We start from the raw sequence: 14,259 nt of genomic DNA, 5'->3' as shown, positions 1-14,259 counted from the left end.
CTAGAGTGTACTGTATAGGCATTGGTCATTGGTCTGTTACCCTTATATCTCTGTTCACATCTGACCCCCACATCGAATGTATCTTATAGCCTGCGTTCTCAGGACTATCTAACCGCCACGGTCCCCAGAACTCGCACTGAGTTTGGGAAGAGGGCCTTCACATTTTCTGCTCCCTCTTCCTGGAATGGACTTCCAAAAACTCTGAAGCTAGTCGCTTGTAACAGTGCACGTTTTTAAAGCACAACTCACAGACTTTTTAACAGCTGACTTGGGAGTGTGTAATTGCTAATCCAACCTTTTTTTATTGGTCTGTTTTTTGTTTAGTTTCTTGTTTTTATGCTGCCATTTTTGGCCAGGTGCTGCTCGAAAAAGAGTTATTTGATCTCAAGCTTTTATCTGGTTAAATAAAAGTTAAATAAAATAAAATTATTGCAGTATAACTCACGCCACTTTGTTGAGAATCCGACATTTCAGTCCTACTCTATGTTAATGTCCCGAGTTGAGGGAGCTCAAACATGAAAAAGATCAATGTTAGCACTTGAAAACACATCACTTAAGCATGCAGTATTTGTACACTAGAATGTAAAAGAAATGGCATTTTAGTAAAGCTTCATCAAACTCCATGTAAGCCAAGGCATTAAGGCATGTTACAAGACTGAGAGCAGTTGGGGGCACACTAGCTTTCAGTATACTGTAGGGCAGTGGTTCTCAAATGGGGGTCTGGGGACCCCCAGGGGTCTGTGGCACTTTGCCAGGGGGTCTGCGAAAAGTTTTCAGGGAAATAAAAATAAAAACTTTTTTTTTGCAAAAACTTCATAGTTCAACAAAAATATTGTATGCTTTAAATCTAAAATGGTTCATGGATTACATTCTAATCTAACAAACCTATCAATTTAAAAGTCAAGCACGTTACCGTGGAAACAATTAAGCTGAGCCCAAAATCACAAATCAGAATGAGGGGGTCCCCGGTATATTTTCTATCCTGTGAGGGGTCCTTGGCTGAAAAACATTTGAGAACCTCTGCTGTAGAGCTCCTAAGCATTCAGCTCAAGCCCAGTCACACTTTGAATGGAAGGATGGAGACACTTTCAGCAAAACGGTATTCTCTGCACAAGCAGATCCACACTCTCATGACACCTTTATTGAATCAGATAGATTTAGAGTCAGGGCTGAAGAGATGTCTTTGCACCAACTGATTTCAGTCATCTGCACCTTCAATCAGAGAGCAAATAACTAGTGAAACCAGCCTCTGAATCTGTTTGGTTGGAATGAAGACTTGACTTCATTCCACCTTGGAATGACTTGAAGAATATATAGCATTAATGTTTGTCCACAGAATCACTTTGGTTGACCAGCTTCATGCTCAGGGTCCTCCTGCAAGGAATATTCAGCATGTATGTCCTTTAAGCCATCCCATCACAAGAAATAAGCAGGCTGCCTCGAATTCTGCCAAAACTTCAGAACATAATAAGGTCAATAAACATTTTATTTACATTGACATAATGGCCTCCAGGCTGTGTGATGTGACACTCTACACAGAGTTGTGAATATGATAATGGTCAGTAAGCTAGGCTACGGGGGGCACGGTGGCGCAGTGGTAGCGCTGTCGCCTTACCACAAGAAGGTTGATGGTTTGATTCCCGCCTGGGACGCTGTTAACAACTGCAATCATCAACACTACTTGGCAGCTTCATCACGTAGCTAATGTTACTCTACTAGTACAGCACATTATTGATGAAGCCAGAGGTCAAAAGAACTTGCTACCCGCTACAAGTATTACATGTTCATCATACAATTGCTCGTTATCAGCAGAAATGACTGGCATTTCACTTAGAAACTACACATTGTAAGTGCAACATATTTACTTGTTATTAGCAGAAATGACCACTTACTTTCCTTTCTGGTGATTTATCTGTTATTAGACGGTGAGTAGGTTACCCTGTAATTTGTGTACTGAAATGTGAATTCCTAGCTATGAAGTTACTTATCTATACTTGCCTATTATTACTAATATTATTAGGCCTACATGTTTTTTCTACGTACAACATACTTGCAGCAGGACTGTAACAGTATTTAAACTTTGTCCTGGAAGGAACTAATTCCGTGTTTCGTTACCTAGACGAACAATTGAATTTCTCTCCGGTTAGAAAGCTTTGTTGGTAAGGTCTTTCTGGAAAATACTTGTCTCATCATATTTAATGCACAAGCATCTTGAAAGGTTGAAGTGTAATGTGTCATCAGCTGGAGAGACTCGGCGAGAGAGAGCGCTGCTGGAGGTGTCTGACTCATGTGACAATTAGGACACGTGTGTCATCAAAACTACTCTAGTCTCATTACTCTCATAAAAACATGACATTGTGCAGTGCATGCATTATTCCATACTGTAGCCAGATGTGTGCGTGTCGTTGACTCCATTGCGACTTTGGTTTGCTTGAGTTTTGTTGGAGCAACGTAGTTTTTATTTATATTTTTTATTTAACCTTTATTTAACCAAGTAAGTCATTAAGAACGGTGGTGAGTTCTGAAAGGGGCATTTGTAGTGAAACGGATGGCAGAGTGATAGATAACATCTAGCTCTATCTAAAGATATGGATATACACAGTATACAGGTTCACAGAGGCGCTCATATTGAAGAAGCAATGCATGAAGGTGCATTGGCTCACTTGTACTTGTGTCTTGAAGATGATCCCGCACACTGCTCTTGCTCAGCATCACCATCATTTATTGATCATCACACAACGTTTTGGTCCACCTGGACCTTCGTCAAGTGTGTTTGACAGCATTTCTGCCACAGTGATCTTAAATAGACAATGCTCCACCCTTCCCACCCCCTCCACCCCTGTGTTCACAGGTGTAGGACAATACATCTCTTGTGGGAGTGCCTCTTAATAATTGACAGTTAGCATTTATCACCTTAAGAATACTTAGACAAACCTGAACAGGTGTAACACCACAACATACTGTATGATTTACACATAATTATTATGCATTGTACTTGTCAAACACAAAATGAGCTTGTTCAGGACAAAGACACTTTGTTATCCGCTTGCCTTGGCAATGAGTACAACGCTGACTGGCTTCCCTCCAGAAAATGGGCTATCAACCGCAGTGGCAACTCACTCACGAATTGTCAGACTTCCTTGTTCATTCATTCATTTTCGTCATTACATGACACACAAACAGCGCACTACTTCATGGAGCAAGTATGATCATGTACAATTTGTTCAGCAGTTCAGTTGCTTACGTACATGGGTTATTAACATCTCGGGCATCTTGGTCGAACTGTACAAACTTGTGTAGCTATGCCACCTTTTGGTCAAAAGACAGCATAGAATGTACCAAGACTGAAATGCAGATTATGTGTTGCGGACACAAATTCTGTGAACATTACATTCCTCTGCCACAAATCATTATGTGATAATACTACACAAATTGGGGGGAAATTGTTTGTCAGATGGAAATGTTAGCTAATGGTTCATTTTAGGCAAGTACTTTTTTGTTGTTGTTAAAGTTAGGGTACGGTCATGATTGGTGGTTATGCTTGGTCATGGTTGAATAAGACTAATAATAACACAATCTGGGGTAAATGGTAAATGGTAAATGGTCTGCATTTATCTAGCTCCTTTTAGCCAAAGCGCTTTCAGGGGTGCCGGAAGCAGGGGGACATGGGGACATTTTGTCCCCCTTAAAATTTTGTCCCCCTATTTTTATTTTTTATTTTTTCAAAATCTGAGGGGGCAACTGCCCCTGACGCTTAGAGCCCACTTTACACTGTTTACACAGCCTGTGATGCTTGTTAAAGCCGTGATCGTTGTGGGATTATTACACCTGAGACAGACAGACCCAGGGATCAAGTTACAGAGAGCCCACTTTACACTGTTTACACAGCCTGTGACACTTGTTAAGGCCGTGATCGTTGTGGGATTACTACACCTGAGAGACAGACAGACCCGGACTCTGTACTGCACTCACTAACGCACTTTAGGATGGCTTGAATGTGTTGTCATTGGCTGCTGCTATAATCGTATACTTGTTATTTTATTTTTGTGTTGAAATGACAAGTTTTGCACTGTGTTTCGAAGTGATAATAATAATAATAATAATAATAAGTTCAGTGTTTCTGCCTGTGTTGCTGTCTGTTGTAGTGTAATTGTAAAATGACCTAAAGGGAGAGCAGGTCACCAAGTGATTGAGAAAAGGAGAAAATACTGAATAATGACATCACTACAGTATAATCCTAATGTTAATTTAAAATTAGATATTCCTCTAAATATAGCTAAAAATCATCCAAACGTAAAAAAAAACATAAATTTTTCTTGCCGGCAAGAAAAGATAAAAAAATAAAAAAAATAATAATAAAAAAAATAAAAAAATTTGTCCCCCTAATTGCAAACTCGTTCTGGCGCCACTGAGCGCTTTACAATCAGTAGGTACATTCACCCATTCACACACAGGGTGCTGGCACACCATCAGGAGAAATTTGGGGTTCAGTATCTTGTCCAAGGACACTTCAATATGCAGACTGGAGGAGCCGGGAATCGAACCACTGACCTCTTTCATCCAAAGTGATTAGTGACGACCCGCTCTACCTCCTGAGCTACAGCCGCCGGGGTGCTTGGCCTGTTTGGGTCTTAGTTTTAAACTTTTTACACAAGACAATTAGACGGACAGGATAGCAAGCTGCCAATGGTGGTCAAAGAAAAGCGAACTCCCGCACTCTGTCTCCACTTGCAAAATAGAGGTTTATTAACTAAAAGAATAACGTTTCGGTCCAACGACCTTCATCAGATTCTTCTTGGTATATACAGTAGTAAATTAGTCCAAATCCATGACAGTAGACATAGCTTACCAAATGTATAATTATTTGAGACTGGACTTGACCAAGCCTATTGGAACAACAAAGAAACATAAGTTAGCCTAGGTTGAGTTAAGTAAGGGTTAATGCCCGATGAGGTGTCCATTATCACTTTTTAAGGGACGACGCAGAGGCATGAACCGGTCCGAGGCGCAGCCGAGCCGCGAAGTCCCTTAAAAAGTGATAATGGACACCTCGAAGGGCATTAACCTGCTTATACCATGGTCACTTGCCAACAAAACAATAAGACCAGCCATTTATATTTCCATGTGTAATAAATAAAGCAATCTAAATGGCTAAATGTCTGTTATTCATACTGTAAATCAGTCTTCCACGAAATAAAATAGTCCCTCCCACCTCCACCACCCTCCGTTTTAAAGCCGACTCAAATGCTAACTTTATCACAGGAATGCGGGTTTAACGATGTTTTGCGTTCTACATTAAATGAAGACATTACCGTTTGGCCGCTTGCTTTATTTTGTATGATAGATACGTATTGGCCAAGTATATTAACATTTAAGAGCGAAGAGTTTCAGGAAGTGACAAAGAGCAGCGGAGGTGTTGTGTTGGGAATGGATTCAAGTGAAATGCAGAGAGGTTGTCTCTCTCTCTCTCTCTCTCTCTCTCTCTCTCTCTCTCTAGGTTAGAAATCTCCGAAACGAAAATCAAAATTGTAAATAAGAGTTATTTTTGATAAACTGAGCACTGCAGGGGTGATTTAAATAGTAACTTTGACCGACTCAATTTTTTTCTCAACTTCCAAAATTGTCATATTAACCCTTAACGGGGGTATAGAGCTCAAACAGCTCTCTTGATACCACTGTTGAAACTATGGCGCATTGATATGAATGGTGAACAGACCATTTGGCTGAACGACTTTACCAACTGTACATTATCACTTTTTAATGGACACCTTGCAGCCAATCAGAATCGAGTATTCACCCAGACCATGGTATAATCTCTTATATTTAGACTATTAGCTATTTAGCTTGTGTTTCATCATCATGTTCACCAGTGCTGTTGGTTATAGTTACAAAAGTGAATCACATGAACCAGTCCAATAAAGCCCTTTTCCCACATGCGCTTTGTACCGCAAAATGACCGGAACGTGGTCTAATGCCTGCATGTGGGAAAGGCGCCGTGCCGGTATAAGCGCGACCCCGTCGTCGCGGCCATTTCACCAGTTTTGAGCCAGTCAGAAGAGCGGTATGCCGCGATAGGCAGACAGGTGAGAAAGGGGTCCAGTCATTTTCCGCTATCAGTGGGTAGACAGTCCAACACCAAATACACAGCTGATTGTTCGATATTCCCCTGGTGTTGCGTACCACCAAAGGACTATTGCCAGTCGCAAACGCGCTTCCAGTGGTTTTCGCCACCGGGTGATCTTGCGTGTTAGTGCGGGTCAGACCAGACTCAGCACGTAGTCGAACGTACACCGGGACATGCGAAAATGACGCTTCCATTCCACGTCGTCAAAATTGTTCAGAGCATCTTCCCAAAATAAATTCCCTCCTGGTCTCTCTCGCTTCCAGACGGCTCTAGTCTCACGCAGCAGCGCAGAGGTACATAACACTGTCATGATCTGTCCCCGGTTTAGTCTATCTTCATATTCTGCACGATGTTGAGCGGAGAAGACTGCGAACATGAATCTGTTTCTGTTCGCACGTATATCCCTTTCCATTTTCGCCTTAATTTGTCTGCGTCGCTGTCTACGTTTGAGGAAAAAGCGCGTCAGCAATATTATCAAAAGAGTGGACACCGGCTCCATGTTTGTTTGTTGTTTTTTCTGACTGGCCTCAGTGGCCTGCAGCACAGACCCCAGGCCCCCCCCCCCCGCCCCCCGCCCCACCCCACCCCCCAACATACCGGCTATTTGACGACTAGATTCCCACATGCGAACGCTGAGGTGTGAAGGGAAATTCAGGTAAATGTCCGATATTGACTTACAGGTAATTTTCCGGTACGCATGTGGGAAAAGGGCTTAATAGTCAAATAGCCGATAGAATCAAATTGGTTAAATCTGTCCAACCACTAGAGACAGGTTGTTTGTTACCAATACTAGTTCTGCTCCATGTGGCGTAAATACATAGCTGGTCAGCATTTTGGAGAAACAGAAAATGCTTCTACTTCATGATTAAAATTCTGAACTGCCCCTTTAAAGTTTGGCGATGTTTGAAGGTCACAGCTTGACTGACCACAGATGCCTGGAATCGTTCCAGTGTACAAAAGTACCCACTACACACACACACACACACGCACGTACGCACGCACGTACGCACGCACGCACGCACGCACGCACGCACGCACGCACGCACGCACGCACGCACGCACGCACACACACACACACACACACACACACACACACACACACACACACACACACACACACACACAGACACACACATACACATGCCTGTCCTCATTCATGCACACACACACACACACACACACACACACACACACACACACACACACACGCACACACGAACGTGCGCAGAGACACACACACACACACACACACACACACACACACACCCACATCACACACACACACACGCACACACACATGCACGCACATGTGCGGAGAGACACACACACACACACACACACACACACACACACACACACACACACACACACACACACACACACACACACACACACACACACACACACACACACACACACAGAGGCAGATAAGGGAAAGTCTACACATTTTGACCTTGATCAAACTCAGTGAAGCCAGTAGCAGTTCAAACTACGGAAAAAAAAATCATTGATTTTCTCTTCTATCTATTTTTGCTGCTGTTAGATATCTTCTATTAGGTCTCCTGGTATTCCATGACAAAATAACGCATCTTCCTAAGTGCACACAAACAATATGGCCACTAGAATGCAGTACATCAGTTTTAGTGGTACAAGTATTTGTATTTGTACATGTATTTGTCAAAGCTTTTGATAAAACAAGATCAACTTCCCTCAAGTCGCCCCTCCCCATCTTTGTCTTTAGGGATGAGCAATCAGCTCCCAAACAAACATCTTTGAACATAAAGAGGATTCCCTTGGTTATCTTCTTGCCTGCTTTCTCTCTCTCTATCACTCTCATTTTTCTCTATCTTCCCTCACTTTTCACAGCTGCCAGGAGGAAAGTGCCCCCCCCCCCCCCAGCCCTGACTCACATGGTTAGTGTGTGAGTGTGTTGCTCACGCTCTCCTCTCCTCTCCTCTCTTCTTTCCTTTTTTTCACTCTTTACTCTCTCCCTCCTCCTCCTCCTCTTCTTCCTCTCTCTCCTCACTCTCTCTATCTCTCCCCCTTTTGATCACTTTCGTCCCTTCCTTCACTCCCTCTTCCTGACGCCAACGCGGCTCTGTCACAGGCTCTCTCCCCGCGCGCACCGTCTTCAGAGACCCTCGCTGCGTCTGCGTTTCGCCAGGTGGACGTGGTGCCTCACTCCCCGCAGTCACCATTTCCACCCCGGAGAGTTCCACGCTGGCAGCGCAGCCCCTTCCCCGGGTGAGCATCGGGCGGAAGACCCTGGTGGCGGCCGCTGTGGGGGTCATGCTGGTCGTGGTCCTGGTGGTTCTCATACCTGTGCTGGTCAGCTCCGTCGGCACAGATGACAGCGCCGGCCACTACGAGATGCTGGGTACCTGCCGCATGGTGTGCGACCCCTTCCCCAGTACGGGCACCGCGGGCTCAGGGGCACAGGTGGGCACAGAGACGGCCACCATGGGCCTCCAGCTGGACAACGAGCCGGGCGGCCTGAACGACCACAGCATCGGCCCGCCGCTGCCCACCTACAGCGCCCACGGGCCACAGGGCAAACCGGGACGTCCAGGAAAGCCTGGGCCCCCGGGACCACCTGGAGAGCCGGGCCCGCCGGGACCCAAGGGGCCACCTGGGGATGGCGTGGACATAGTACGGACAGGGATACTAGGTGTAGGGGATAAAGGGACGGTCAGTACAACCGTCTACAACACTACGCCCCGGGTGGCATTTTATGCGGGACTGCGAAACCCTCAAGAGGGCTACGATATTCTGAGGTTTGATGACGTGGTGACGAATATTGGTGATAACTACGAAGGTGCCACAGGCAAGTTCACCTGCAAGATCCCGGGCACCTACTTCTTCATCTACAACGTGCTGATGAGGGGAGGAGATGGCACCAGCATGTGGGCTGACCTGATCAAGAATGGCCTGGTGGGTGAAACCTTTCACTATAGTTGGACACTGGTTTGATGATTTAACAGTACATTTAAAGAGATTGCAAAAGCACACAGAGGGGGGAAGTACGCGTTTCAGCTGATGAGCCTTGCAAACTGCTGCCTGTCAGACCAGGGACTAATAATAAGTGATAATAGATGAAAGATTAGATCTGGAGCACACGGTCAAATTCAGCAGTTTATTCAGGTGCAAACAATCAGTCAGTTATTTGCAATACAAATATTTGAAAATTGGTGATTTTATGGTAGTTAGTTATGAAACTGTCACGCCTTGAATCATGCACTGGGATGAACCAACCTCGCAATGCTCAGGGAAGAATGCAACCAGTGTGCTGGCAGTCTAAACTGAGTCATCATGCATTCAGGTGTATCATGATCTTAGGTGTGGTGTCATAGTCCTGTATAATGACATATCCAATGATGTACACTATTAAGTGAATGCAAAAAGTGCAGCACTATCTCACCTCCCACACACATCAAAACACTGCCTGTGGTACTGTGTAGACCTCCGCCAAGGAGGATATGTTTTGGTGCCGTTTATCCATCCATCCCTCCAAGCTACTGGGCCGATTTTCATGAAACTTGGTGGAAGGGTGTAGCATGGGCCAAGGAAGAACCCATTACATTTTGGAGCAGATTCGATCCGGGTTGGGTCAATAGGAGGGGGGTGGCCGTAGCTAGAGATAAGAAGGTCGTAGAGAGTCGGGAGTCCAGGGAGGGGTGGGTAGGGGGAGTGGCTATAGAGCAGGGGTTCCCAACCTTTTTTGGCTTGTGAGCCTACTTTGATGTCACAAAAATCTAGGGACCCGAGACATTCAAATTCCGGTACACCATCAATAATATCATCAGTGACATCGTCAATGATGTTGCATAGAATGCTTCTTTTCCCCCGCAACATCCTGACTTTTTTCTCAAAATTCTGACAATAACTCGGAATTCTGACTGTAATCTCTGAATTCTGACTTTATTCTCAGAATCCTCATTTAAAGTTATAATCTCAAAGATTTTAATCTAAAAAAAGTCACTCACAATGTTGATTGAGGCTATGGTCCTTTGATGGAAGCCTTTGCAGTATATTGTGACATTATGTGACATTAGCATTTAGCAATGTCACATAATGCAACACTGTTTGAATCTCACCTGCAATTACCACTCATCGCCATAGGTGTCACCGAAGAGAACAAAACTTAAATCTTAGAGATGATCACTTTAAACTCAGAACAAAACAAAAAAATCACAAGGGACCCTAATCATCTTCGGTAGTATTAAATTGGGTGTGGTGTAAAAAAGAAAAAGAAAAAGAAAAGAAATTTCAGGCGACCCTAGTTGAAAACCACTGGGCTGGGGGGTTGTGGGACTTGGAGGTCTGCGCTCTCCGGCTGCACTTCTATATTTCATTATGCTGGTAAGCATTATCAGGCTACCTGTCAGACCTAAGCCTTTTAATATCAAGTCATGATATTCCCCATATTCATGGGCAATATTCTTGATGGCTTATTTTCACAAACATGGATTAGCAGTGCAAAGTTACTCAGACATTTTTCCCCCCCTCCGACATGAAGGGGGACACCCGATTGGTGTTAATCAAATTATGAACCGCTATGAACGGTTCACATTCCGTTGTAAACAATACCTCTGGCCACCTGCATCACAATACCGGACATTGTTAGAGCAGAGGGAATCGTCAAGGTTACTGGCCACTGAGGTGGGAGGTAAGGAGGGGGTTAGGCTGCATTGCCCTCATCTCTCTGACATCCATCATCATGGCTGTCATCCATGACTGGTACCCTCTCCTCTCCTCTCAGACCCTACGGCCCCATGCCAGGCACTACCGTACTCCGCTGGCACTAATTACAACTCTGTGCCACCATTTTGGCCCTCACTTTGTTTGGAACCTGCCACCACAATCTGGTTGAATGGGGAAGGGGGGGGGGGGGGGGGGGGGATTACACTCTTATAGTTTGTCTTGTGAGGTTACAGCGTAACAGCCGCCCTGGCAATTTTCAGGCCCTTAGATATTAGCTGAAGCTTATAATATGTCCTTCAGTGGCTAACTGTCTGAGCAAGGTCACCTCCCCCAGCCCCACTTTCACTCCCTTACAATCTAAAGAGATTTAATATAGCATTTGTATTTATTTGTTTATTTGTTTGTTTGTTTGTTTGTTTGTTTGTTTATTTATTTATTTATTTATTACACTCTTATACTGGGGACACATGGAGTTCTCAGCCCTCCACATGTAGGCCCTAGGGAGGAGTAAACCAATAAAGACACTTTCAGAGATGAACTCTGGACTATGTCCGTTGAGTCAGGTCCGGACATTCCCTGGAGTTATCCTTTCATACATTAATGTTTTGTAAAAGTGCCTTTGACAAATAACAGAAGTGATCCCAACATCATCAACACGCCCACTTGCTCGCTCTGGACATTAGACGGTATAGTTTTCAAATGCACTGCTCTGAGAGCGACACGGACATTGTACTGAGGGCTCGGGTGGTTAAGATCCGTGTGCTCACAACAGACAATTGTGTTCATATATTAATATACCCCACCCGAGTGATGTCTGGATATCTCCAGGAGTTGATTGGATTGATTGATTGATTGATAACTTTATTGAAACAATAATAGCAGGATCGTACAAGACAACACAGCATAACCATATTGCTCAAAAGGAATAAAACACAATAAAGCCCGAGGGCTTGTTTCCATTGTGGTCCTTGTGTGTGGGACAAGAGGAGTGAATCTGTATGCAGGAATGAGCGCGTGTGTGCGCGGGCAAAGACAACACAAACAGATAACATTTTACACTCAAACCAAACATTCTTAAACCTTAAGTGAATGGTTATTTAGATACCTAGCAAGAATGCATCATTCAATAAATAATAAGATAGAGACCAGCTCATAAACTAAAACAGGAACCTACCTAGGGTTTAAAACCCGCAACTATTCAGGGGACATAAGAAAAGGAAAATAAAAGGTTAGGATCACATTTGGGAGCCAACCAGCCATTTTTTCACGGCAAGCTTAAAAGAGAACCTGGAGTTAAGGGTCTTAATACTCTCAGGGAGTTTGTTCCATAAAATAGCTGCTCAGTAAGAAAATGTGCATTTACCCTTTAGAGTTTTAAATTTAGGGGGAACAATGTTGGAGGTGCTTCCTCTTGTGGAGTAGCCATGTACCTCACTGACTTTACAAAAATAGTCAGAGAGGTAGCGAGGAGCCTCCCGTTTAAAGATCCTAAATACCATGCACAATTTGATTTGGGAAACCCTCTCCTCCACTCTGAGCCACCTAAGGCTATGGAAGTGAGAGGGGAGGAGATGGACTCTGGGATGAAGTTTCAGAATAACCCGTATTAATTTATTCTGGGAGGTCTGAAGCCTGTTTTTGAGTTTGATGGTGATTCCCGTGAACCAGGAGGAGCAAGCATAGTCAAAGTGACATTGAATCAGAGCATTTGCCAAGGTTTCAATGGCGCTCTTGTCAATGAAAGAAGAAATTCTGGCTAGGAATTTGGTTCTGGATGTCTGTATGGGCTTATATGTGTATGCACCAGCACCGCCATCCCTCCTCAAAGGCAGATTGAGTCAAGCTGCTCCTTGCTGTTGAGTCATGGGCTTTATTCACCGCAGAGAAAAACTGGATTTTGGCCACAGGGGGCACACTCAAACTAGGGCTGTGCAATCATCAACTCGATACGGCAATGCAATATTTTTCCCCGCAACACTGTATTTAAGAAAAATATTGTGATATAGCGTTATCACTGATATCAATTTTGTTGCACAGACATACAGTAACAGTGTGCAACTGTGCAAATTTGCAAATGCCGTTCTAATAAATTGGAATGACAATTTTGAATGAAATAGTTTTGACTCAATTTGTCCACTGAGTAGTCAATATCATGTGATGTAGCCGACATAATAATGCACACCTGGGTGGCACACAGCAACCACTATTTTAAAATCTTCACTAAATTATGTAGAATTATGTAGAGGATTGTAATACTGTATGTCGCAATCTCGCAATGTATTGTGATAATCGTATCATATCCCATGTATCGTGATGGGTATCGTATCGTGAGGTCCTTGCCAAGACCCAGCCCGAAGAAGAGAAACACTGTGGTATCTCAAACTCTTAATGAGTCCACCCTTCTTGCAAGTACCTTCTTTTTGCAGGCAAGCATTGGTCACCGATCTTAGCCAAGGGGATGTGTCAATGAAACTGCTCATTTAAAGTTTATCTGCATCATTTACATTTGTTTCACTGCATCTATTTTAATAATGGCATCTGTTGATATTAACTTTTGTGCCAGATTGCAAATATCATTTGTCATTTTATTGTTACATTTAGTGGAAGCACCTGATAGCAAAAAAACAAACAGGAATTAAATTAAAAAAAGAACAACATCAGAATATAAAGTATCATTTTTGTTATTAAGTGTGGAATTGATGCCACAGATCTCATAGATAGGGTGAGGCGTTTGTTTCCATAATGTCGGTGCTAAAATGACTAAACACCTGCTGATGTTCATTCAATAGTGATGCAGACAGTCTCTTCCTCTGTGTCCCAACATCTCAGTTTCTTCACTTCCTCTTCTTCACTTCTCTTCCTCTCTGCATCTCTCTTTCTGTGCGTGTGCGTGTGTGCGTGTGTGTGTGTGTGTGTGTGTGTGTGTGTGTGTGTGTGTGTGTGTGTGTGTGCGTGCATGTGTCTTATTACTGTACAGGTCAGGGCCAGTGCCATTGCCCAAGACCAGGACCAGAGTTATGACTACGCCAGCAACAGTGTCATCCTTCATTTGGACGCGGGCGATGAAGTTTTCATCAAACTGGACGGGGGCAAAGCTCACGGGGGCAACAGTAACAAATACAGCACCTTCTCAGGGTTCATCCTGTACGCCGACTGAGGACAGAAACAGAATGGGACAGGGGGGCGCAGTGGTTCACTTCCTGTCTTTCACTCTGCTCTGGCAGTAAGGTTGATGTTGCCCGTAGCCGCTGATCCACAGTCAGATCTTTTTTTTTTTTTTTTTTTTACATACATATTGTTTATGGTTGGAGGTGGTGTGATGATTAAGGCCATGGATCTGTGGTTATTGGCTACTGTTTACCTCCTCATCCATGCTTCCATTGTGATACCTGGGTCCTGTTGCCTCTATCGGGCCAGACGCAAACGACGTCAAA

At 44.0% G+C, this 14,259-nt stretch overlaps 1 protein-coding gene across 1 annotated transcript; it reads left to right on the top strand.

The window, feature by feature from the left end:
- Positions 1-8,314: 8,314 nt before the first annotated feature.
- LOC310775532 (C1q-related factor-like) lies at positions 8,315-13,982 on the top strand (the record flags this gene model as incomplete). Its single annotated transcript, XM_083635698.1, has 2 exons — positions 8,315-9,055; positions 13,803-13,982. Exons 1-2 carry the CDS (start codon positions 8,414-8,416, stop codon positions 13,980-13,982), a joined length of 822 nt encoding a protein of 273 aa, XP_083491824.1. The 5' UTR covers positions 8,315-8,413.
- Positions 13,983-14,259: the final 277 nt, after the last annotated feature.

Source organism: Poromitra crassiceps, assembly GCF_964638095.1.
Source record: "Poromitra crassiceps genome assembly, chromosome: 4".
NCBI lineage: Eukaryota > Metazoa > Chordata > Actinopteri > Beryciformes > Melamphaidae > Poromitra > Poromitra crassiceps.
This window is presented reverse-complemented; position numbering and strand designations above follow the sequence as displayed.